Below are 27,562 nucleotides of genomic sequence, written 5' to 3'. Positions count from 1 at the left end.
GGACCGAGAATGAGAAGAGAGAGAGAGACAAAGTGTAAACAAGTGTTACACAAAGAGAGAAAGAAAGATTGGGAGAGAAAAGGACAGAGAGGAGGAGGCAAATAAAGAAAGAAAGATGGGTAAGAGGTCTCAGGGCAGATCCGGATGAAGGCGAGTGAGGGATCTTGGCTGCACAGGTTCTGGTCCAGAGAAATATTGGGCTTGGTGTGCTGTGCTGTGGTTCCTGTAGTGTTTGATTGTCCAGTGTCTTAGCCGCTCCACTTCTGCTCAAAAGATGTGGACATTCTAACGCCAGTAAGTTCCTCAGAGCCTTCCAGCCAATCTTTTCTTCTCTCCTCCCCTCTTTTCCTCTCCTTTCCCCTCCTGGTCCATCACTCCACCACTCTCAGCTGCTGCCAGACATCAGGTTGATGGCTTGTTCCAGTTTGTGTCTCAGTTTGTGTTTGCGGCAGTAACCGTCTCTGTCCAGAGCCGTCAAGATCTGTATGATGAGAGAGGGACAGAGAAACAGAGAGGAAGGGATAGAGAAACAGAGAGGAAGATATAGAGAAAAAGGGAGCAAAAGAGAAAGAGGACAAGAAATAGAAAGAGATAGGGAGGAGAAGAGAGGGCAAAAGAACATAGAGCATGAAGAAAATGGATGGGGGGAGAGAGGGCAAGAGAGAGTGAGAGGAAGGGGGAGAGAGAAAGAAAGAAAGAAAGAGAGAGAGAGAAAGAAAGAGAGAGAGAGAGAGAGAGAGAGACAGGCCATTAGCTGATAGACAGACACATGCACATACACGTGTACTAATTCAATATTCTATAGTAAGCTTTCTGGCCATGGAGCGTTTGATGAGGTTGAATGGAACTCAGGATGAATATGAAGCATAATCTCATAAGACGTGGACATCAAAATGGACCCAATAATGTTGAAATGTAATTTGCAATTCATGAGCCTCCTTATGCAACTTTAACAATCTCCCCAACCCCCACCACCACCTACACCCCCACCACCACCACCACCCCCACCCCCACCCCCTTAAAAAAAAAATTAACATTTGCTACAGAGTGGTCAAAGTAAATAAGAAATATAAATGGTACAGAGGGGAAAAAGATAAGTGGGATAATAAAAGATAAATGCGCTAATTAAGATTTCATTTGCATTTCGCAGATTGTTTTTTTTTTCTACAATGGAAGCAAAACATGTATTTCCAAGAAAACAAATGCCAAAACTAACCTATCAAGCCTCGGCCAAGTGAATGAAATTGTTTAGAGTAGTAAGTCATATAGTTAAATGGACGAGCATGTGGAACTGGAGCTTTCTGTGTGCTATTATGTTTTATATCACTGTATAAAAGAAGCTCCATGCTGCCTTTGTTGTTGGATGCACTATGACAGTTTCTGAGCAAGTGTGCACACATTCAGAATGCAATTCACATCACTGTAGAAATGCTTATTATTGATGTGTTTCATCAGAGTAACAATAAGTTACTCTGAAGTGTGAAATTTACCCTCAACTCATATGTTCACCCTCAACTCATATGTTCGCGTGCACAGTTTGTGGCACAAAAAATAAATAATCTATTTTTTTTTATTAATTTTTATAATATCATTTACATGTAAAAATATATACAGAATTGAGAATTCATGTTATTAACTGAGAAAATAGATTAAATGTCAAAAACAGCTGACCATTAAGGGTTAACCATTAGTGAAACGGAAAGAAGTGGCCTGAGATCTGTGTGAAACGGGTGTGTAAATGTGTAAATGAACAGTGTGAATGGTGTGCTTTTGCTTCTGAACCCACCTCCTCTTTGTACTTGTTGATGTAAAAATAGAGCTCATTGAGTGCGCTCAGTGTATTGAACTCGCTGCCATGGAGACGAGACTGCTCCACCAGATAGGCGTCCATGTCTTGATCACTGATACTGGGCATCTTACTGATGTCTCTGTAGTACCTGAAAAACACACATGCATGCACAAGATCAATACTCTGCTTATTACCAGCAATCAATGTGAATTTGCCAGCATGCGAAAATCAAACACGAGCTTATTGCAGTTGCTGAATTTGAGTGTCTATTTACAACGTGGCGCAGTGGAAGCTAATGAAAAAAAAGTGTTTGTCGAAGCCCGTTCTGTAACAATGAGCAGCAACATCCTCAGTAGTCAAAGAATGTAACTATGACTCAGAAGGTCAAGGGTACTGACAGGATACAGCACATTACCTCAACATGCTCCAGCCCCTGTAACTGGTTAACCCCTTTAGACTCTAGGCTTATTAATCAGTTATGTAACTACACAATAACTACACTGAAAAAATGATGCATGAATTCAAATATATATATATATATAAATATATATATATATATATATATATATATATATATATAAAATATATTACATTGACATTATTTTACCTTTGGCTATGCTGTGCTGATGTAATATATTTTATTAATGTGGAAATGATGTACAGATTTGAATCAAGTACTTTCAAGTAAAATGCATCACTTTTTCAGCGCACTATTAATTATTCAGTGAGCACCATGAAACTGATATTGAAGTTATGTAGTTACGAGAGTGAGGAGCTGAAGTGTGGGAGGAGTTTAAGCCATCTTCTCTTTAAGCGAAATCTAAATGGCGAAGAATTAAATAAAATATGCATAAAGGAGCACATAGTGTTTCCTACCTTTCCACCCAGCTTTTGTAGTTGGGGATGTCTTTAGCATAGAGTAGTTTGTTTGAGGGCGAGTCTTTGCCCAGGCGATGCTCTGACGTCGAGCACGAGTCCATGAAGGTCTGAGCCACCACAGACAGACAGGCGTCTGTGATGCTGCTCTTATGGATGTCAAACACAAACTGGGGGTTCTTTATGACGTTTACCCAGAATCGCAAGGGCAGGCTGCACAAGAGACAAAGAGAAGAGAAAATAAAGAGCGATCAAGATCATGAACTGCACAAACAAGACTAGCTGTCTTGCAATATAATCTACTTTGACCTGGATTTTTTACTGTTTTTATGTACATCGCCTTATCATAATTCCTTATGTATTCTTAAAGGGAAATAAATATTAAATGAAAGACATTAAATGTTTGGGTTTCCCGATATAGACAAAATATCATATTGGCATTATATTGTTACATATTGTGGCTGCAACATGCTCTGCAATGTTTTAAACAACACACTGGAGAAACTTTTCAGATTCTTCATTGTCATTGGAATGATTTATCGAGCCAAAATTAGCCTGTTATTTTGACCAAAATTATGTTTGTAGGATCACGTGACTGCCTCGATTCATTAAAGACCCAGATTCTCAGAGCACACAAAAATGTTTTGTGATTGGTTGGAGGGATCAGGTAAAGGCCAATATTACAATTAACAAATAGCATATTGTGCAGCCCCTTTAAATGTGACCAAAAATCACAAAATAATCAAAAATCAAGCAAACTCAGTAACCAGGACAAGAACTGAAAGTGTGTGCGGCTCACCAGTTGCTCTTCCAGGTGTGGCGCACATCTGGGTCACTGATCTGTCTCTTGTCTGCCTGCTCATCTAGAAAGTCAAACATGTACTTGATGGCCAGGGGGAGGGCACTGCCACGGTGAGCCGTACTGAACACCGTCTCAAACAGGTCATCCACAAACTTCTGTAGAGTACCCTGATAACACAACACATCATATTATTATATTAGCATACTCTGATCAGCACAGACATACACAAACACACCATTAAATGAACAGCTGGGCCAAACATGCTAATGTGGCTAACAAGAGCTAGTAGCCACCAAATAGCATGATGTCATTTGCATAATGCTAACAGGCCATAAGTTTTATTACACAAATTTATAACCTAAGAATAGCTCAGCCAGGCCCTGTAAGTACTGAATAAGAGGCCTTAGTACGTAATAAGCCTTGGATTTTAAGGGGTTAAAATCATCTTCTACTCTGTAAGCAGACGTCCTAATCTTTGCTCTTGGCAAATGTAATCAAATTAAACAAACATCTGCAGAGTCACTTGGAGAAGACACATTACTCATACATAAATCTTCCTATCGTAGCATTGTATATTAAACACAGCCTACACATACACAAGGTGTCTCATGATTCACAAAATTCATTATTTGATTCGATACACTGCAGTAGTGTCTTGATTCGACATGTTTTTGATGCATTAAAACAGACATGTCAAACTGGACACCTTCTGGGCCAAAGTACTGCAGAGATTAGTGTTTATCCTCATCTAGTGCTCTGAATTCAGTTCATGAAGGCCTTGCTAATTAGCTGATGAGCTGAATCAGGTGTGTTTATTGAGGTAACGTGCTGAAGTCTGCAGTGTTTTGGCCCAGCTGGACTGGAGCCTGACACGTGCATTAAAAATAAGTGGCTGAATATGTGCCTTACATTAATGAGTTGATGTTTCCAGGTTCAGGTTATTGAAGCATTCAACATTATAAAAGTACAGTATTTGAAACAGCAGCTGTGCTTTGTAGTGTCCTGATCTAACCACAAACTAATGTTAGCTGGGCCTGTTTGGCTTCATTCAGCTGAACCCCCGTGCGATTGCTCTGTTAGTGTAATTCTTTAGAACAGGTGAATACGCAGCCTTGTGAACACTGTAGAAACAAATTAATGCAAGAACCCAAGAGAAAGCCTTGGAGTGAGAATGCAAAATGCCATCACAGCACATGATCTCAAATCTGTCCTATCACAGTGTGGGCCGTTACATGTGGTTTTGTTATGATCACATTTTGTGCTCAAGCTGTTGCTTTTTACATATAAAATGCCCTATTATTCAGCCTAGTATGTACCTAGTTTACTGGGTCTCTTATTTAATTTAAGTTGGAATTGTACTGTTATTTTATTAATTTTACTTTTTCGTATAAACTGTTTTAGCTTTCCAATGTTCTGCTTATCCCCCCTGTGTAAAGCATTTTGAGATTTTATAACTAAAATGAAAAGTGCTGTATGCACAAAATGCATGAAAGCATTTCTTTACTTTTGGTAAACGTCATTCTGAAACCTGAGAACTGAACTACAGGTGTGAAAGCAAGTTAGCCAGCTTCATGGACCAGGTGCCTAGACTAGGAGTTCACCTATACCATGATTTACATGTTAGGGTGTTTGAGCTTGTTGCTGTTTTTTTTGTTTCCTGATTAAGAGTTAAGGTACAGTGAGATAAGTGAATACCTTTGTTGCCAGGAGACGTGTGAGGTAAATCTCGGACACCATCTTGCTGCCGCGATCGCCCTCGCGCTGGTCTGCATGCTCGTGGTTTTTCACCAGGTGCCACAGCTTGGTGCCCGTCTCCTGATCTGGAGTAATCATGGGCGCTCGAGACCGCAGGCTGTCCGGACTGCTGGAGGTCCTCAGCAAACTCTCTGTATCAGAACATAATATAACAACATTGATACAAACATATTATGTCAGATAAGAGGGTGTTCACAGATTGTTACTCAGTGTACCTTCAGCGAAAAAGATTGCTGTCTGGTATTATTGTCATTCTTCGTGTCTTACTGAATATTAAAGTGTCTAGAAAAGCAAAATGTACCACAGCGGCTACATTATTAAACGCAGAATAATGATCTTTCTTATTAAAAAGCAGTTTAGCTGCTGTCCAGCAGATGGTTTAGTGTGAGCCTGTCAGACTTCCAAAGATTACATAAGTATGTAGCTTTTGGGCCTCAAAAAACAGTCCTGTGTAAATGAACTATACTGCTATAAATTGTCAGTATATTTCAAAATACTTTCAAAATATAAATATATGTAATACAGTACTGGACAAAAGTCTCAGAAACCATCCTCCATTTTTTTTTTTAATTTTCAGTAAAAGCAGCCATTAACTAAGTTATTTTTTTCAGCATAAGAAAGCATGTTAGCTGTCAGAACACAACCTTGAAGGAAACAACATTCTTAACTTGTAATGTAAATTAATGTATTATGACTTTTCTCTACATCATGCTGGATGCAATCGTCTGCATGAAGTGTTAACACAAGGCAAAGGACAACTAGAGTTTTTAAATTATGTGAAAAAAGTGTTAAAAAATGATGAAAATGGAGATCAGATCAGACAGAAACACTGTCAAAGATAAAAGCTTTTGTGCTGTTTATCTGATGGGGCAGTTTTAGTGCTTTACCAGGTCTTGCATGGTTGTTATGAGTCCCATTTTCTGTGTAGCTTCTATTACAAATACCTTTTAGTTCAGTTTTCCATTTGACTTTCTCCTTCGTTGAAAAAATGAAAAATGAATAACTTGCTGCTTTGACTGGAACTTTATAAAATAAAGGGTGGTCTCGGACTTGCGCGCAGTATTGTATATTTTCAGTATATCTTTTTTTGTATGGCCAGCTTTACAAGTGTCCACCTATGTGTATGTAACATGGTACGTGGAAATTGAACTGCCCTTTCACACTGATCCGAAACCAGTTTTACTGTTTCTTTAATACAGTGGCTTCAGTTAAGGATTTGAGCTGATCCTAGATCAGTGGGAAAGAGCTGTTTGTGGCTCGGACAGCATATGGCTGGTGAGGGAAGGAGAAGGCGAGGAGTTCTGTGTGCTGGAAGGCGATCAGAGAGCACTGTGGCGCACCGTATCGGCTGAGAGAACGCGTGAACGTGAAGGAGTTGGCGATGTTGTATGCAGACACTTGCTTCTGAACCAGAGCCACCACAGAGCCATCTGCCACCTGCGTGGAGGAAAGCAGAAGAGAATCAGTAACTAATGTGAGAGACATCTGTATCTATTGCATGCGTCTGTTCGCTTGAGTGTCTTTCAGTGTCTGTTCGGCATATCCATTAAACAGCAGTGCGAGGAGAGGCTGTGGGCTTATTGAGCTTATTGAGTGCTTCTTGTTGTCTAACCTGGTAGTGCGCTAGTGTGTTCAGTCTCTTCCAGTCGCTCTCGATCTTCGTGGTGACATCTTCGTCTTGAAGGATGATTCTGGTCAGCCGGCCCTGTCTCCATTCTGTTGGAGAAACAAACCACTTGATAACAGCTACAGCCTTTGTGAAGTGAGAAAGTGCTAGAACACTGACACTGTTCAGTGATATTTACTGATATTTCAAAATTAATACATGATTAAGTGGGTAAAATATAAACAGAGTTATTCAGAATGGTTTGATGTGAACTGGTTTCAGAATTGTTCACAGTGGTGGTGACGAACAAGGTGTCTGAAGCTTTAATGCCTTTCAAAGCTCCTTCACAGGAAGTTATTACATCAAATGGTTATAAATACACTGTCTGATGAGATATTCCTACAATAGATTTGATGAAAGAAAATGTACTTTTTCAGATGTATCAACAGAGGAGCAGTACATGAAGGGGGATGTAGATTTATCATTATTTTACCATTATCAACATTATCACATATAAAACTTTTAGACAAATGGTTTTGAACAGTAAATAGAATGACTATATTTGTGTTGCAGACATTGGTGACCCCGGTTCCTATTACCACCACCAGAAATCCGAGTGGGTAGGTTTCTCCTAGTGAACCATTTTGCAGCAAACCACGCTGAAAGACTGTTTACATATCAATGACTGAATTACCCTTTAATCACAATCCTGGACTAAATGAAATAGCTCAACCAAAAATACTAATATGACTAACACTGAAAGGATGCCAACCGCTAACTGGCATGTATTTATTACTGTAATGCTAATAGCCGGATACTGGCATTCACTGTTATTTGCAACATTAGATGATAGTTTGACAAAAAGAAGTCACATATACACAAATATATACAATCAGCAAATACATATTTGGTGACATAAGACATTTAATTTGCTTCTTTAGCTCTGCACTGGAGTTATGAGGCTAATATAGATATCAAGTCATGGAAGCTTATACCTCACTAATTCTAATGCAAACTGCATGGGTAAATTGTCACGCATTTGCCTCAAACCATGAATGACATACTGTTAAAAACAGACACAGGTACAAACCAAATTAAGGCTTCTTAGCCGCTACTAGGGCTGAATGACTTGCGGAAAATATCGAATTGATTTGAAACTGCGATTTAAATTGCAATTCTTTTCTGTAAGTTAAGATCCCTGCCTGTTTAGATTAAGTTACGAAGGTTAAGAAAATCCACATATCCAGTTTTCTTCTGGCTTGAGGCTTAAATGGTGAATGCAGTACACCAGACTGCCAGTTAGTTGTGGTTGTGATGTCACGGCACTTGAGTGCTTGGTTGCTTCTGATTGGTCTGACCAATCCATAGGCATTCCACTCTTTCTTTGTTATTAGGTTCAATGTCCCCCACTTAGCGCACAAACAAGCTTGTTAATTGTTGTTGATAATGTAAGCCAGATTAAAATTTCAGCTCTCATGATTTGACAACTGCACTTGTTCAAATTGCGATTTTGATGTATAAATGAATTTTTCAGCCCTGGCTACTACTACTACTCTTCTTAGCTATGCAGTGTACTTTTTACATTTCTTACATTCCAAAAGTAAACTTTTATGAGTTTATTAGTTAATTATATCTATATATGGGTTCAGACAGCTGTGCTGGTTTCTGTGCCCATACCCAGGTCCATGTCATCAGCCTGTGGTCTCTGTGAGTAGGGGATGCCTTTATAAACAGCGTCCAGGAGCTTATCCTTCACCTGGGTCACTGTGTCACAGTTCAGCACCTTCACTGGAACCTCAGTACCTGCCTCACCCTCTGGAGGAATACACATCAGAGTCTGGGGAGAGAGAGAGAGAGAGAGAGAGAGAGAGAGAGAGAGAGACAGAGACAGAAAAGAGAGAGGTTGAGAGGTGGAGAGAAAAGGAGAGAGGGCGAAAGAGTAGAAAAGAGAGGTAGTGGCATGATGGGTGGAGCGAGAGAGAAGGGAAAGAGAGAGAAGGGAGATGGAAGTAAGAAAGGGGGAGATGAAAAGAGAGTAGTAAAAGAATAATGGGAGAGTGAAGGGTGGAGGGGAAGAAAGAAGGGGAGAGAGGAATAGAAAGAAAAAAGGTTGAGAGGGAAGAGAGCAATAGGGAAGAAGAGAGAAAGTAAGAAAGATGTACAGGGAGAGAGAAAAAGGAGATGGAAGTAAGAAAGGGGAGAGAGAGAAAAAGGTTGAGAGGTGAAGAGAAAGAGTAGTAAAAGAGAGTGATGGTAGAGTGATGGGTGGATGTGGAAGTAAGAAAGGGAAGAGAGTAAGAGAAAGAAAAAGGTTGAGAGGGTAGCGAGAGAGAGCAATAGGGAAGAAAGGAGATGGAAGTGAGAAAGAGGAGAGAAAGAAAAAAGAAAGGTTAAGAGAGATGAAAAGAGAAAGAGTAGTAAAAGAGTGATGTAGAGTGACAGGTGGAGGGGGAAGAAAGAAAGGGGAGAGAGGAAGAAAAAGGTTGATAGAGATGAAAAGAGCAAGTAGTAAAAGAGTGATGGTAGAAAGATGAGTGGAAGGGGAAGAAAGAAAGGGGAGAGAGGAAGAGAAAGAAAGGTTGAGAGGGGAGAGAGAGCAATAGGGAAGAAGAGAGAAAGTAAGAAAGATGGAGAGAGAGAAAGAAAAAGGTGGAGGGGGAACGAGGGAGAAGGAAGAAGAGAGAGTCGGAGAATGATGGGTGGGGAGAGAGAGAGAACGCTCATTAGCACTTAAAAAAAGCAAGAGGCAAACACATTATGACAAGTGATGAGATGAATAGCGAAGTGCATTCATCCCTGCATCGTTACAGACGCTCTCCTGCTTGTGTGGAAGGTCTAGACAGTGATGTGTGCTCGAGTGTCATACATTTCCATTAGAAAGTGGAGGCGTCTCTGTAGATTTAGAGGGCGATCTGCCCGGCCCTGTCTGCCCCTCCTCGATCAATCCACACGCTCTTTCACGCTTCAGCCCGATTGATCAACACGGCGATACAAACATTAAGCGTGATGTCACTGCTGAAGACTCCATCTGCTGCCACACAGCGTTCAGGGCGGAACAGATGGAGAGGCTTTTAGGAAACGTTCTCAGATCGATTGAAAAAATGGAAGAGAGCATTGACCTGGCCATAAATGAGAACTTGTGTAGCACATATTGTAGGTAAAACAGGGATATGAGAACCAAACCAGGCAGAAAGCTTTCAGCAGCGCTGATCCACATCACTTTCTACATCACAGTCACAGCCTTTGTATATTAAAGTCTACAGCTGTCAAAATAGAGGTAGAAGCTGTACAACTTTTAAAACACTGGTTTGCATGCAGATCAGCTTTGCACACACAAGTCACTCAGTTCCCTCTGGTCTGAAGTCTCACCTCTTCAGGCAGGACTGAAGTTAACACCTTACTGCACTCTTTCGCACTTAATCCCTGCACTTTACCTGCACTTAAAGGTCCCATATCAGGTAAAACCAACAGTAATTATGCATTAAAATGTGAAGTATGTCTCTGTAGAGGATGTGTTCACTTGTTTTTAACTTATAAGCATCATCATGCAAACTGCTGATTCTGCAGTGGACCATCAAAATAAAGCATAAACAATGCTAGTTCACCTGTTCTCCCTATTCTCCTTTACACAAAAAGGCAGGAGGGGTGGGGTGATACGGCAAAAGTAACACGATACCTCAAGGCATTTTCATGATACACAATATGTCTTGCCATATTTAGTTTTTCTGACGTATGATAAGTTGGAACACAAAAACAAGCCAACAGTGACCCATTAAAAAACTTTATCAAAAACTTTGAACATGACCTTCATTCATTGTTTCACACACCTTGCTGCACTGAATCCAGTTCTACAGGACTAATCATGGTGTCTTTTAATGAGATATGCAGTTGTTCATTGTTCTTTAACACCTATTGATATCAACAATATGCTCAGAAAAGCATACTGTGGCCTAATTTATCATGACAGTGGTCATATATATCATCATATTGCGAACTCCAAAAAGGCCACAGTGCCCTGTATCACTGGCAAAGTTGCAGTAAAGAAGCTGCTGCTGATTATGTCTTGATAGATCTGCATTGTGCGTGTTCGCGTGATGTTATCAGTGCCTGTAAATTTGTGTGAGGACCCTGATAGCATCACACTGTAATAGCGCAGGCGGGTTGTGTTAATCAGGTCATTACTACAACGCACCTGGCGCACTCAACATCTGCAGCTACGACCTCTCACTGATCATTAGCTAAAGGCTATTCCAGCTCTCCTCTGGGTCCCAACTTGCTACACACACACACACACACACACACTCAGAAGGAATTTGTGATTAAAACTCAATTACACAACACATTACAGAGTCCTCACAGAGGCGGCGAGGGAATATATTTCGGGGTCTAGAGTGAGATTTGGTTAAATCTCAGCGCTGGGAGAGATTAAGCAGTTTATGAAAGATGTTTTTACAGTCTGTTTAGCAAACACACATGTAGATGAGATCATGAACCCATGAACCAGCTTTATACACATTTTCCAATTATTATATTTGAATTGAAAGCTCATTATTATCTTGGTCTTTTGACCAATTACATTCAATAAGACCGAGACAACAATATTTTCCTGTAAGAACTGATTTGGTGTCAAGTTTTACTGAACCTCAAATAATAAACAAGTTAACAGCACAGGTTATGGTTAATTTACTATTACCATCAAAAATCATTTTATATTTATATTTTTTTGATTTTTAACTTTAAACCACAATAGTTCTGTTAAACAGTTAAACAGTGCTTTATTAATAGACATAATTGTTCTCAAATAGTCACGCTTTCTGAACTCAAACTTGCAGTCTTACATAATATTAACGGCCAACAGATACATGGGTCAGGCCTAGTACGAAGTATTGTTATGTATGCTGTAATGGTGAACTAAGGCCAGTCTTTAAACCTCATACCCTAATGAATATGATTCTGTGAACAGTGAAAAACTGTCCTCTGGGTCTTGACCTTTACTGACAGTCCCCAAGGACAGCGTCTTTAAGAGGATGCATGACTGCAGTGTCTATTGATTCCTCTAAGCAGATCCAGCCTGAATTTGCTGCCACTGAAATGCTACTGCTCTCCTATGGCTTTAAGTGATACACTGGGACAATAAAGGAATTAAGCTCACTCAGGTAATGCACACCATGCTGTTTTATTAGGTCTCTCGCTCGAATTCTCTCAAAAGAGCTCATGCTTAAATTCCTCACCCTCATAACTACATAACTTAGATATTACATGGTAGTTACTAAGTCTTTCATAGTGGTTCTTGAGTATTAAGTCTTAAGCGTAAATGAATACTATGTGTGTAGTTTTAGGAGTTAAATAAATTACTAACTGTTTAAGTTCAGCATTTTCTGCCAATGCTGGCTGAATGAAGACAGAACCAGAGGATGTGTCTGGGCTGATGATTCATCTGTGGGTTTGTTTGATTGGCCCTGAGCAGGTTAGACTGAGACTAAAGCTGTTCTACATTTGTCAGTGAAGTTCTAGAATGCAACAATTGTTAAACTACGGTGGCTGAGAAGACGCAAAAATCCGCAAATAAAAAAACGAGCTGCAAACGCAGAAAACACTCATCAAAATGACAACATAGGCACTGCACTTTACAAACGTGCTGCAAATTCGTAGACACACTGCAAACTCAGAAAACACTTTCATCAGAATGACGACACGAATGCTACATTTCATAAACGCGCTGCAAATACAGAAACACATACAGCTTCAGAAACACTGATAAGCCAATCACAACAAAACGGAGGTGTTTCTGGAGGACACTCAGAGAGGACGGAGCCATTCAGACTTTTACATTTTATACAGCACAAGCATTCACTGGTAAAAGTCAGTTAACTTTTTTATTTGAGTGGATTACTGACATCACTGTATCATAATGGGAATTAGCTGTAGAGTGTAACTGTAAACGCTAGCTTAGCTATGACTCATCAGATAGCAAACTAGCAAGCCAGGTTAACCATGAACTTAGGATGTGAGTGTCCAAGCATCTGTGGTCTTCTCTACTTCTGTCAGTGATTTTCCATCATAGATATTCCATCCACTTTGAGTCTTCCAGAGACATTTCCGTTGCGTTGTGACTGGCTTTGCAGTGTTTCTGAAGTTGACTGTGTTTTCTTTATTTGCAGCACGTTTGTGAAATGCACCTCTGATATAGTCATGTTGATGAAGTGTTTTCTGTGTTTGCAGTGCGTTTATGAGTTGGCAAAGTGTTTTTAATTGTACTATGAATAGGGACTTGTCAGTCACCGTAGTTAACTGACCAAAACTATTATTAATATCATCTATAACTGCAACAGTAAGAATAAAAACAAAGTAATAATACTAATAATAAACTATGCACATGGAAATCCAGTGCAAAAGTGGGTGTACTCATTTTACATGCAGAGTGGCATAAACAAATGCTGCTATTATTCAATGTTCCATTTAAAGACATATGTGCTTACTACCGACACCATCCACAAATAAACAATACAAAACAAAATTTAAATATGCTACTGTAGGAAGAGAATTATACTGGACAATCACACCATTGTCTTAGAAAAAAAAAACAAAAAAAGACATTTCAGACATTTCACATTTAGGCTCCTCCTCTCTGTACCTGCTGCGCACGTATCTTGTCTGCTCTCTGGTTCTGGTGGTAGGTTCGTCTGAAGTTGGACACTGAGTTTACAAGGCATTTTAATTGTACTATGAATAGGGTCTCGTCAGCCACAGTATTAAACACCACAGTAAACAGAACTGTGGGTTCCATTATGAGGTTACAATGCCGGGTCCAATCACGATGGGCTATGTGCAAGTAAAACAAAACTGAACTAATCTGTGTCCATTTTTCTCTACCTTGAATGACTTTTTATGTGGAAAAAGTCCCCACTGCTTCTTTCTTCTGCTTTCTATCCCTCTCCCCTCTCTCTTTCTCTCTTTATTCACTACATGGCCTGGCCTCATCTGTCTGATTGGCATTTGAGCTCTGAGGGCCGTATATATTTCAGAGGCGGTGGAGGAGCTGAAACCTTAGTAACTCATCTATCATAACCAGGGGAAAGCGAGCGAGCGTGCGGTGAGTGCAGAATAATAGTGAGTTTGGTGATACGTGCTGCACTTTAAGCTAACATCCCTCTGCCTGAATGTCAAAGAGAGCAAACTGTGCAGCACCTCCTCATTGTAAACACAGATCGATGGCTGGCTTGATAAACAATGCGCTCTAATAACATATTTAAGGGAAATCTTTCGCACCTTATTTGCTCGGATGTGTATTTAATTACTGAGCTAAACTGAAACACCTGGCTCCTCGGTGGAGCTGTGGGATGGGGCTGGTGGGAGTGGGAAATGGCAGAGGGATTATGGGGTGGGATCGAGCGGAGGGGACACTGACCAGCTGCTTATAGTCGATCTGCTGTCGAATGAGCTTGTCCTCGCTGAGGGAGTAGCGTGCCTCTCCGGTGATCGCATCGATAGGCCCCTTCTCCATCTGTTGCTTTATAGCACAGTACAACATGAAGAGAGGCTCTCCAGCACATTCCTGCAGACAGAGAGAGAGAGAGACAAAGAGATAGAATGAGACAGAGAGGGAGAGAGCAAGTGAAAGACAGCAAGTAAGAGAGACAGAAGGAGTGAGATATAAGGAGAGGAAGCGAGAATGAGAGGGATGAAGAGAAAGAAAGAATGAGAAAAGGAGTGAGAGAGAAAGAGCAGAAGTAAGAAAGGTGGAGAGAAGGAATGAGAGGGATAGAGAGAGAAAGAATGATATATAAAGGGACAATGAGGGAGAAAAAGACAGATGAGGAGAGTGAGAAGGAATGAGAGAGGGATATTTAGAGAGAGAGAAAGAATGATATATAAAGGGACAATTAGAGAGAAAAAGATGAGGAGAGTGAGAAGGAATGAGAAGAGAGTGAGTGAATGAGTAAGTGAGAAAGAGTTAAGAGAGATGGCAAGAGGGCAAGTGAGAGTGAAGGAATGATCAGGAGAGAGAAGAAAGGAGGAGTTAGATGGAAAGGGGAAAAGGAGTTAGAAGAAATTATATAGAGGATGAGGGAAAGAGAGTGAATGAGAAAGAGAGAGCAAGTGAGAGGGAAGGATAGAAGAAAAGTGAGAGAGAAAGGGAGAGTAGGAAGGAGATAGAGATGGAGAGAGGGAGAGAAGAGAAAGATGGGGAGAGACAGCGAGAAGAAATGAGAGTGAGGGAGAAAGGGGGAATGAGAGAGCAAGTGAGAGGGAAAGAGAAGAAAAGTGAGTGGAAGGAAAGAGCAAGAAGGAGATGGAAAGAGGAAGGGAAGAGACAAAGAGAAGGAGAGAGATGGGAAAGATAGCGAGAAGGAGAGAGAATGAAAGGGATAGATAGCAATAGAGCAAAAATGAAAGGTAAAAGGATTGAGATACGGGGGGGGAGAGAAAGAAAGAAGGGGCGAGACGGATAGAGTTAAAGTGAGGTTGAGAGAATGAGAGAGTAAGAAATGTAGAGTTAAAGTGAGGTTGAGAGAATGAGAGAGTGAGAAATATAGAGTTAAAGAGAGCAAGAATGCAAATGAGAGACACAAAGAATGATTAGAGAAGGAGAGAGAGAGAAAAAAGAAAGGAGTGAGAGAGAAAGGGAGAGAGGTGAGAAAATAATTGGGAGATTTTAAAACGCTGTCATCAGAAACATACTTAAGGGTTCCGTTCTCAAGCAAAGTCCCTGAACGGCAATCAAATATTACACAAATCTGTAATTTTCATTTTTAAGCATGCATTAAAAAACAACTCCATGGCCTTTAACAGGGCAAATGCATTAACTCCATGATTGACAGACATGGAAAAAAACACCTGAGGTGCGAGGTACAGGTACAAAAAATATGAGAGAGGGAAAAAGAAAGAGAGCAGTACAGCGATGGTGATGAGACAGACAAGTGACTCTAGATGCCCAATCACATTCCTTTTTAGATGGCATTTGCAAGGAGCGAAGAACTCGCCAATTATCCACTTAAAAGCTATTGATGACTAAGCAGCGATACTGAGGGAAGGCCATTATTTAGTCCTTAGGCAAGATCAGCTTGACATTATTAATTACAGCCTGACATCCTGATTCACACTCTGCTACACAAGAGAGGGAGAGGGAGAAGGAGAGGGAGAGACAAAGAAGAGGAGGAGTGCTCAGACCCTGTAAACCTTTCTGATTGAGCGCCATCTACAAACCTATTCACAAAGATGAGGTGAATCTCAATACTTGCAATCTTTTCTGCTCTCTTTTCAGCCTCAGTTCTGTGAGAAATCTGTACAAAGCTGTAAAAAAGCCACCATGACAAATATTGACGCTAGCGGTAGCGAGTTTATGTGCAGTTTTGTTTTTGGCACCGAGGCGTTTCCCATACTGACCTCCGGAAAGCTGCATCTCCATGGAGCAGTGTCGGAGGATGGATGTATGTGGCAGGGCTTTGCGATCGAGCCTTAAGTAAGCTTGTGGAAGCATTTCGGAGTAATTACTCCTGGAGGCCGGGGTGGTGGCCAAAACACTTTAACATCTGCGCTGATGGGACTTAAATACACTTGGCGGCCAGCCAGGGCTGCATTCCGAGGGGGCATTTCCATCCCGGAGTGCACAATAGGCCTGATGTTGCCGGCCTTAATGCGAGTGGCCGTCTGAGGAGCGCTACCGCAGCATATGCGAAGGGCGGCCATTTTGCTCTGAGGTCTGGGGCCACCTGACAGGATGTGGGTTTGAGAGAGTGCCCTACAGGCCTCCGAGGGCTCATTTCAGGCTTGAGCTGAAACCGTGACGTTCCTGAGGCTAGGCCTGAACAGGATTTATAACACCTCTGCCATTAGTCACCACGTCAAATGCATTAGCACAGCCAAATCTCCACTTACAAATCAAACAGGGTTCTAGCTAGCCAGCCTGGAGACCGTATAGCTGGACTGTATAGTTTCAAGCATTAAGAATGGGTCTATTCATGATCAGTACATCTGACTGAAAATGATAGCCTGAAGAAACTCCAAATGTAGTCATATTTTGGGTAAAGCTTATTTCTTTTGTTAGCTAAAGCAGTAGTAGGAGCCATACTAAAGCCTGAGTTTGTCCATTTGTATATATTATGTCATTTTTTATGTTATTGTGATACAGCGTCACATAAGCAAGTCTCACATCAACTTTTGAGGCATGTGCGTAATGACTTGTACAATTTGCCTGCTAATTTGTTCCATACATTAGCATCTTAGTTAGCGTGGAAAACTACACAAGCAAATTTCAGACATGAAAGTCTTGGCTGATACACTATGTTTAGGGTGAAGGACAAATTAGTGGAAAACCGTAATTATTAGTCCTAGGCTTTTAATTTGGGCCATGATTGTTTGGGCCACGATTGTTTGGGCCACAAAGTTCAGTAATAAAACACCTCAGCAATAATGCTAATTTCTGCTAGTGCCGCTGGGATTCTAGTAGTTTGTTCTGCTCTAGCTGTTCTAAATTAAACATCTGAAGCTTGTAAAAGACAAAAGTAGCAGTTTTACAGTGACTCTTTCAGTAAACAGTCCTGGCATAAGCATCCTGCTGCTGTTTTACATTTCTTAAAACTAGCATTGGTTAAGCTACCACACATACTTAGTCAATAATGTATCTAGAACTTCCACAAAACATTTCCCACCCTTAGTAAATCAAGCTGTGATTGGTTAATTCCACGGTAACTTGAATGATACTGGTGGTTAATTGGATGTGTAAGGCCCTCAGATGAAGACCTAACCTATGAGAGTGCTCACTTGACTGTATCTGCCTAGATACCACCATGAAAAAAAATCCTGATTTGGACAATATTCCAGTGGGCATTTCAAGAATTAAACCCATTTGTCTCCAAACAAAACTTAAAAAAATAAAATTAGTACTATTTAGGGGTGCGGGAAAAAATCGATTCTTAGATGCATTGCGATGCGGACGTGAACGATTCTGAATCGATTCACATATGTCAAAAATCGATTTTCTAAATATTTAATTTATAACAATGTTGGCGGAACGCAAAAGGCGGAACTTGGTGCGGAAGTGCAGCGCCTGGACTTGGCGGCACATAACAGAAAGGCACACGTATGACTGAGAAATCCGACCGGCTCCCTCTGCATTAAAAGCCAGGTTAAATCAGGAGTCACAGCCCAAATGTTAAGAGCCATTTTATCCTTTAAACAAAAATCAGACCACCTTGGCAGCCACAACATTTATGTCCAGTATGTCTCAGTACATGTAAATGTCCTAGTATAAGTTAGGTTAAAAAATATAAACAAAAACGCGGACTTACTCTGTTGTGCTTTAAGCTTTAGCTATAGCCACTTTCCTCCCATCTCTGCCAGAAAACTTTTCTTGAGAAGTAGATCAGTTTCTCGTAAAATGTCTTTCAATGTTCAACTGTTTTCCGAGGCTGAAGTCGCTTCTCATTCTCCAGCTTCTTGTTTGAATTTTCCCGTTCCACCTTAAATTCTGCCTGAGGCGCCGAATGTAAATGCGGCACCATTTAAGGTGGAACAGGACAATTCGAAAGAGAAGCTGACGTCATCTTCACAACTTTTGTGTTTGACAGTCTCTCGTTGCAGAGAGTTACCAGGAATCAACTGCGCTGCTTATAAATGCGAATAACGCATCGTGGCTAGGTGACCTGCAGTCTGCCAGTTCTCAGTCGTTGCGAAACAGGGCTTTCGCGCTATGCTGCACACGACCTGTCTCAAAGATATTTTACTGACACAGCGGACCCCCCTTCTCGTCTCTACAATGAACGAGACCAAAACCGAAATTATAAAATCACTGAATTAAACGGGTAGGACGGCTGTAACGTGCTGCGTGGTAAATCTGTCACTGCCACAAACCTTGAGAAAGCGATGCAGGAGGAATGTGAACCAGTTGGTGAGCATCTTCTCTGCCACAGATTCAGTTCTGCAAGAGGGACACAAACAGTTACAGTAATGACAGTATAAAACAAATTCAGTGACAACTTATGAAACTCATGTTTCGTAGTCCTGTCTTTGAGCTCCAAAAAAAAGTCCTGTCTTTGAGCAAAAAGGTCGGGCCATGATGCCTTACCGTCGGAGCAGCAGCTTGGGATGGTTGCGGTTCTCCAGGTTCTTCTCGATGAGGTCGGCCAGGAGCTGCTTGAGCACAACGGTGGCGTACTCCATTCTGCCCTGCAATGCCGCCATGAGGAGGGAGGCCACGTTGCCGCGGTCACGCATGGAGAAAGACCTCTGGGCCTCAAGAGTGTGGATAAACGTCAGCAGGAACATCTTATTGTGCAGCAGCTGGCTGAAGAGACGCAAGGCCTTCTCCACGTTTGCTGGAGACTGGAGAGAGAGAGAAACCGTGAGAGAGAGGGGGAGAAAAAGAGACAGGAGGCTGTATTAAACAGAGGAGAGAATGAAGAACAAATCACATTGTGGTGCTGGAGAAGGCGATGGGGTGAATGAAACAGCTGAGAACAATGGGAAGAATAAGTATCCCATTTTTTGCCTGACTGGCTGCTGTAGAATCTCAGCTGTGGTAAAAAAAAAATGTCATTGTTGAAGGACTTGTTCTTTCCTGCTGACTATTTTCAAAACATTTTTTTTTTGAAAAGCACGTCTCGAGACGGCTATTCCACGGGGGCCTTGTGGGGCTGCTGATTTCGGTGTGTGTGCCGGAGGTTTTAATTAAAAAGCGTGCAGAGAGCGGCACGTTTGCTCTGAAGTACACTACTGAGACAGCGCTAGTGCTGCGCTGCAGCTTAGGGGAGCTTTTTAAAGCACATCCACCAGCTTTTTTTTACTCCTCCTTCTTGTTTGGCAGCAGGATTAAAAGAAAAAGGGGGGGTGGGTAGTTCTGGCAACCTACTTACTGCACATCTAAGTGTCAGACAACACCTGGGGACAGACAGACACAGTGAAATAAAGCAGAGATCTACAGTCAGGTTCTCTTACATCGAGCTCCTTCAGAACCGGGTGCTCCTCAATGCCTGGGAACATCACTCTCATGGTGTAGGTTCGGTACTCCAGGAAGGGGATCTTCACGCCGTCCATGTCGTTGGTCAGCTCCTGGATGTCCGTCTGCAGTTCGGCGAAAGCTGGAGAAGGAGGAGGTCAAAAGTGCATTACAGTTTAAGTGTCAGCACTGTAAATATATAAAGGGTATGCTGAGTTTTTGTGCCAGTTTCATATTTTGCCCACGATTCATACGAGCCTAAAAGCACAGCTTATGTGCTGTGTGCATGGGAAAACAAAGATGCAGAAAATGCAAAATGCATTTCTCTCCTTTATGCCTATGAGGGAGAATCATGCAAAATAACGTCAGTGCATATTGCTCTTGCGTCAAGGCACATTTTGCGCTGTATGCACATCTGGGCCTAAATGTTCCTGTACCAGATGTCCGAGATTCCAGGCTTTGAAAGAAGCTCACCTGAGTTGATTTTAATACTACAGTGATATCCAGTTAAATCAAGCAGGAGCAAATTCAGCTATGCACATTTTCATCAAAAAAAAAAAAACAATTTTTCTTTGTATTGTGTCAGAGTGAAGCATCAGGAACTGCCCTCATTAAAGGTGAACAGAAATGTAAATTATAGATGTTTTAATCTCAATTCATTAGCAAATGTCAACCTCAAATTTCACCACGATTTGATTTCATCACAAAGCCACTACTTCTGCAGCAGTGCAGTACTGACAATAAAAACACATCAACGATGAGAAAACATCTCCAAATGAGAAATGTGAGACATATTAACTAGATATAAGATTTCCAAGACATAATGTTTTAAAGTGAAACCTTTTTTTATTTTTGCATTTGAAAATAGCCCAAGACTTTTATATTGTAAAAAAATACAGCAGATACTTTACTGAATATTATAATCAATAATAATATTAATAATAACAACAACAACAACTTTATTTATATAGCCCAGGGGTGTCCAATCTTATCTGCAAAGGGCTGGTGTGGCTGGGATTCATTCCAACAAAGCAGGACTGCACACTTAGCAATGATTAAACAAGTGGAATCAGGTGTGTCCAGCTTGTTTGGAAGGAAAACTTGCTGCCACACCAGCCCTTTGTGGCTAAGACTGGTCACCCCTGGTATAGCCCCTTTCATCCTGTTAGTAGCTCAAAATGCTTTGATCAATTACAGTTTGAAAATACTGCAGTTGAACTGCCACTTTGATGCATTTGTACAGCTCCAGTGCACATAGACAAAAACTGCTCCAAAACAGACAGAACTGCTCCTTATTGTTGCTTTAAATGAATGCATCTTCAGCGCTGCTCTATGGCTGCCTAAGCTACATAGCAGATCCCTCTAAACCCACGAATAAAACCAGCTTCAAAGGATGAGGACATTATGACGCCATGACCCAGTTCAATCGCTCCACAAAGACTGCGTCAAACCCTGCATCAACTTCAGGCCTGCATTACACACATGCGCACACACACACTGCCTGATACTGGCTGTTATGAAACGACCGCAGTGTGATAAAGATGTGAAGGGGTGGAAGATGCTGAGAAGAGAGTCCTGTGAATTCGAGCGCGTGCTAAAAGCTTCATGTAAACCTCAATGGCCGAAGAGACTTGTGCACGCAGCCTCGGGAACCGGAGCAGATGAAGCAGATGACTGAACAGTGAAGAACAATGGTAAAGAACTGGGTTCAGATGTCACCACTGCATTAAAACATTAGCAGCCAATTAAAAAGCTTTTAACTCCCCATCACGCCTGATAGCTTGGCACTAAGGGTGATACTGTAACTAAGCAAACCACAAAAACTCCAGCGGCCTGTCTGCACATCATATTTACATTCACTCATTTAGCTGACACTTTTGTCCAAACAGCTTACGTTTCCTCGAGGTTAACTGCCTTCCTCAAAGGCACAGTGACAGGAACCATCAGCATTTCATGACTTGTAGAGCCATGGGCTGTGTTCACACTACAGGGTTGAAACTGCAAATACAGTGTTTTGCTGTGTGATGTCTGCACTGTGTGCAGTGCATTCTTATTGCATGTAAAAGTGGCCCAAATCCGAATTACTGAACAGATCTGATTTTGTTGTTTGGTCGTTCACATGATCTTTTTTTTTGTGATCTACACCTGACATTAGTCTGAGCAGACTTCTTTCCTGAACTAACAGACTCCTTTAACACAACATTTAACGTAATGTGTGCAAACTGCTGCTTTAAATCCGAAGTGCAAACAGCAGACTATGCTGGACAAAGTTTACAGAAAAGAAGCTTGTTTACCTGCCATAGGAAATGTTCTAGCAAAGGGATGCAAACACAGTCCCAGAGCGATGAGACCTGATCTGTGTGAGGCTCCTTTTTTAAAATATCCTTGAAGTAAACATGATTTTGAATAGCTGTTAAGTTTGATTCTTACTGTTAAAAAGTGCTTATTTGTTTACGCCTCCCGCGATTGTCCCACTTGTCGTCCAAAGATACGGACTGTAACCATAGTAACGCATTTTTATGACATTGCCATCTGTTGACATTGTCATCGCAAAGATTTGTTCCTGCAAAATTATGATGAGGGTTGAGTTGGAATGATGTAAAAGTGACATGAATTCTGATCCGACGAGGTCACAGTGCTGCGTATCAGATAACATATTGGATTTTAGTGCCACATAGTTGAATTGACACTGTCAGATTCATGGTTTTTGCTGCTCACACTGTCACAGCATCTGTGAATGTGACGAATCAGTGTCACATATGAACACAAAGGTCAGATTTGGGCCAATTTCGTCTACTGTATGAACGTAGTAGCCTTTGACTTTGTGGCTGTGTTCACACTGCCACATTGTATAGACACAAATTTTCTGCCTTCATGTGACACGGATCTCGTGTTGTCCATGTAAACATGTAAAATGTTGTGCAGCAGGGGTGCCAGAAAAGAAAACTTTAATTAACATTAAAGTATGTTTACTAATTGATGGTAAAAAAAGCATAAAATTAGTCATGTAATTTCTTAGAAATACTGCCTTTACTGGAATTTAACAGTTTCACTAAACTAGTTATTCTGACATGCAGTATTTTACCATAAAAGTAACCAAAGTAACAACCATTAAAATAAAAGCAAATGTCTGTGAAATAAAGGTGATAATGTTGTGAATTTACATTCTAGTTCTGTAAATTGAGAACAGCAGTGTTGAAATACAGTATATGTATGGTTTATTTACATGCTTTTAACCTTTTTTCAAAAAACTAAAAAAAAAAAATAATGTAACTAGTACTAATTTAAAAGTACTTTGAGTGAAAATACTTTTTTTTTCTTACCAGGTGTAGCTTTCTGGAATTTTGAGAAATCGTTTTATACGCTTAATAAAGATGGTTCTTCAAGGGTTCTTTAGTAAAGGAAATGGTTCTAATAAGAACCATGAGGTCTATATGACCCAGACTGCGCAAATACAGTGTATATACCATTAATCTGGGGTAATGTGATATCCCCCCACCTTACTTCTCAAATTTTGATATTAGCTCATTCTCCAATAGGTGCATCTCTTCGTCCATCAATTTGGTCATCGCATGATGACCTCACTTCTAAAAACTGGCTTCAACAGGTTTTTACCAGCCTGCTCTACCTTTCAAGGTCAACTTGCCCCTCTCTTCACTGGGTCAGTAGGTACACACAGGCCTCTCTGTGAACCCAGCTGCTTTCCAGTGTCTAGAATCTCCTATGCAGATGGTCTAAGGCCAACCCTTTGTGAAAGAAGGGAATATTCATTCAAAATCTCCATCATTTCCCCCATTTTCATAGTTTACATTGAACCTTATAATTGATTAATATGTTCAACATACCAAACAGTGAGTAATGCTGAATTACATATTATAAATGTTGAAAGAGTAAAATAATGAAAATAAAAGAAAAATAAATAAAATCAAAAAGTAAATAGAACAAACCAAAAATCAAATCCATTAGCAAAGTAGTTCAAAGTAAAAAAAAATCAAATCAAAATAAAATAAAAACACAAATAGTCATTTCCCTCCTGAAATGATCATTGTTTGTGCATTGGAACCTGTCAGGCAGTGTAAATTATACTGCTAATCTCACTACTAATTTATTAGCCCAATTATCAGTCTGGTGAACTTTTTGTATAGGGGGTGAGCATAGCTGCATAAGGCACGGCAAATCCGGGTCTTCCTGGTTATAAAGCTCCTCAGAGCTACTATACAGGCTCTTTAAGTCCCACATACCAGGTGTCCCAAAAAAGCCAGTAAGCCCAAAAAGCCACAATTGGACCGTTCCAGTCCCAGCTCTCAACCCCAAAGAGGCAACTGGTGTCTTGAACCCAACTTCTTGGATGTCATTAGCCAGCATCAGCCTGAAAGCAAACCAGACCCTTGAAATAGTTAACAAACATATTTACTTGCCAATGTATTATAACATTTCCCAAAACACAAACTAATGCCACTAAAGGATAGAATGAAACATCAAAATATAAAGAAAACTTAAAAAAAAAGAATACATGGATTAATAGGCCATCACTCAGTCCTAATTAATTCCTTGAGCTGGTGCAACACGGCAAGTTACATGAAAGTTTTTTACTGGCTGTAGGTAACACAGGAAAATATCCTATAATATTCCCCACAATTTTGACAGTCATGCTGCGTACCAAAGGTGTAACACAACACTCCAAAAATAAAACCACAGGAATAACCAAAAGAATCATACCCATTCTTAATAAGATAGCTGTCCACTGACTCGAGAATAACCTTTTAAACTATCCCCCCAGCAAATAGAGAAGGACCTTTAGTATTTTCCACATGTTCATTCCTAAGTGCCCTTAATTGATCCATTACTTTCGTGAAATTACCATTTACTGCTGTATGTACTGAAATGTAACTACAGCAATCATCCCCAAAAAGAACATATACGCTCTCATCAAGAACTCTCATAATGTCAATTGCAAACCCATTTCGTAGTGCCATACGAGAAGTAGCATCTAGTTGCTGACCCAGCAATTCTAAAGCTTTGATAGTGTAATTCATTGATTTGATTATACCAAATATAATTTATCCACTTGGCATTTTGTGATGTTTGAATACCTGGCAAAAACACAGATAAATCTCCTTTGCTCTCATCTGACATGGCTTTAAACTCTGGTGGTACATTAACAGGAACACCTGCCCAATTTAGTGTTGGTTTGTTTACTTGCCAAGTAATGTCTTTCTTATGTCTCGTTGTTATTTCTCCCCATGCAAATATAAGAACAATCCCACTAAGAGTAAATGGAGCACAATTATCTGATAAGCATTGTAGTAGATCTTCTCCTTCTTTACAAATCCTAAATATGTCTGCTACAGGGTTAGATCCTACAGTAAAGCCTATGTCAAAGGTAACATTCTATTTATTGTTTATTTGAATAGTGGCATTCAACTTTCTATCGTATCTAGTAGCAAAGCTATTAATCTCATTACTTTCTTCTAGACAAAAACAAAATGGATCTTTAATCTACCAGCCTTAATTACCAGAGTTGGAGCTGTAAAAGGTTTGCTTATAGCTGTACAATTGTCGAAACCCTTGTTTCTAAAAACCTTTGGGCTTAAACTATCCAGTAAACAGAGTAAAGACAGATTGTAACACTTTCCCAACACTCTTCTAATCCTCCTATAGCCACTACAGTTGGTACATGTTTGGAATGGCAAGTTATACAATCTTCATGTTGATTTCAGCAGTATAGCGTAAGTAATGATACAGTATATTTTGGGAAGCATATTCTGTGACAACCATCCCTTTTTCTTCAGATTAGCCTCATCTAATGTGTCTTCTATAACTTGTTATCCTATTTTCATCATCTCATGTGCCTTCCATTTTTGAACAACATCTCCTTTGGAATTATTTCTATCAATAGTCTTATAACAGATGATTGGTTTACACTTATATCCTTGACAGAGGACTAACTCACACCTTGCTCCTACTGTCATTCTTATTGAAACTTTACATCAATCAGCTTTTAAAATCCCTATTCCTCTTATTTTCCCTTTAATGTCTTTTAAATATGCTTTGGTACCCGTGCTCCTATATGTTACATATGTTAATCACCTGCTGGCAGTGAGTGATTATTACTAAGGAGTAGCAAAGAGATAAAACACATTGTAGCCCATTGTTTTCCCTGCTAGGTGTAACACTTGGTCCAACACAATTAGGCTCTTGTGTACAATTGGAAATACCTGGAAACCATTGACAACAGCAAACTGATTTGCATTTGCATGTCCCTTTTGTCACTCTCCATTCATGCAACACCTTGAACTCATTCGGTGTCACACGCAATCCTTGGCAAACTTTTTGGCTAGTAATTGGACAGTACTGTTCACAGTGCATGCCATTAGTCAAGTTCCATGTTTGGCACGCAAGAGAGTATTCCGGTTACGCTGTTTTCATCCACTCATGAGAGTTCTGGATCTGATTGTGTGCACGTGAGTCATTTTTCAGACAGTGTGGAGGGTTGTGTCTCATGTAGAACATGCACACTGTCAGACCCAGCAGAACACAAGTGATGAAAAAAGCAAATGACAACAGCAAGAGGTTGACGATTGTGTTTTCATGTTTCCTCACTTCAGTCATCCATGTCCGAGTCCACATTATCACCGTCCGATGGTGCCAGTGGTGTCTCAGTGGGCTTGGGCTCTTGTTCTTGGTCTGGAAGTTCCACTTTGTCCAGGCTCTTGGGAGTCATCATCCTTGTGGATGTGTTCTTCTTGTTGTGCTGGTGGTTGTTCAGTTGCTGGCCTCAGCGCAAACGTTGCTCTGGAACAATGGTTTAGATGGACCCACATCTTTCGTCCTTCCACTTTAACTGCAGTTGGAGTTGCTAGGACCACCTTGGAAGGACCCTCATGTCTTGGTTCAGTCCAGCCTCTTTTGAAGACCCTTATGTAGACATAGTCTCTGGGCAGCACTTGTTTGAGCTGATCTCTAATATCTGACCTTCTTCCCTCAGTGGCACCTTTCACATCATTGAAAATTTCTCTATGGATTTTAGTCAAACATTTTACATATTCGTGTGACCCTGTGAGCATTTCATAAGGGGTCAAATGAGTGATTCGATTGGTAGTCACTCTCATACTCATTAAAGCTAATGGTAGATTGTTTAGCCAATTAATTTTCAGTTCGCTCGCTGCACATATCTTAGCAATTTTAGCTTTAAGAATTCCATTTTGACATTCAACTATGCCCTGCGATTATGGATGATATACACATCCCAATCTACATTTAATCATTAATTAATAATTAATGTCTGTGTGATTATGTCAATAACTCTTCTCTAGGTTTTAAGAAGGTTGTGGTGAACTATTCACAATGATGTGGTATACCTTCTTCAGGCGTAGCTAACCTCTCTGCTGGATTCACTCTGGAGCATCTCTGTATTGTCAATTCAGGGCTGAAAGAATTACGTCATATCCTGTTTGTCTAGCATTAGTCAACACAAAAGAGTTAGATGTTAATAACATGTGTATCACATTGTTATGGATGTTGCTTTCTCATATGTCAATGATGCCGCTTCTAAGCCTTGATACACTACCTTTAGCTAACAAACTGAAAGGTATTACTTCTTTCTTTTGTTATAACATGGCTAGTGTGTTTCCCATAATATATCTACTTTCCTTTAATTAGTAAAATAATCTGTATTGTAGCCTCTATGTGCAGACTGGGAGTGGTCTGTGTGTGTGTGGTGCTCCAACTGTACTAGATTAATTGCTGTTCTTGTGTGTTTGTTATCTCATGGCCCGCTGCTAAGAGCCCCCCCTT

At 40.5% G+C, this 27,562-nt stretch overlaps 1 protein-coding gene across 1 annotated transcript; it reads right to left on the bottom strand.

The window, feature by feature from the left end:
• On the bottom strand, positions 1–26,489 carry LOC118814095 (plexin A3-like). The gene is made up of 13 exons (XM_036579757.1): positions 26,402–26,489; positions 19,765–19,922; positions 18,896–19,152; positions 18,682–18,748; positions 14,237–14,383; positions 8,506–8,665; positions 6,835–6,938; positions 6,563–6,659; positions 5,163–5,353; positions 3,465–3,634; positions 2,666–2,878; positions 1,787–1,937; positions 1–481 (listed from the first exon to the last, which is right to left on the bottom strand). Exons 1-13 carry the CDS (start codon positions 26,487–26,489, stop codon positions 386–388), a joined length of 1,899 nt encoding a protein of 632 aa, XP_036435650.1. The 3' UTR covers positions 1–385.
• Positions 26,490–27,562: the final 1,073 nt, after the last annotated feature.

This window comes from Colossoma macropomum, unplaced genomic scaffold (assembly GCF_904425465.1).
Source record: "Colossoma macropomum unplaced genomic scaffold, Colossoma_macropomum, whole genome shotgun sequence".
NCBI classification, from domain to species: Eukaryota; Metazoa; Chordata; class Actinopteri; order Characiformes; family Serrasalmidae; genus Colossoma; species Colossoma macropomum.
The sequence above is the reverse complement of the archived record's forward strand: the minus strand, read 5'-3'. Positions and strand labels throughout refer to the sequence as shown.

Bases quoted from the DNA above. Each gene is read 5' to 3' on its own strand.
- LOC118814095 (XM_036579757.1), bottom strand. From the start codon at position 26,489: ATGACTCCCAAGAGCCTGGACAAAGTGGAACTTCCAGACCAAGAACAA. The intron at 18,749-18,895 runs GTAAGGCATCAT...TCCCTCTTGCAG, and splicing joins CCCAAGCTGCTGCTCCGACG to AACTGAATCTGTGGCAGAGA. The intron at 6,660-6,834 runs GTTAGACAACAA...TCCTCCACGCAG, and splicing joins ACACACTAGCGCACTACCAG to GTGGCAGATGGCTCTGTGGT.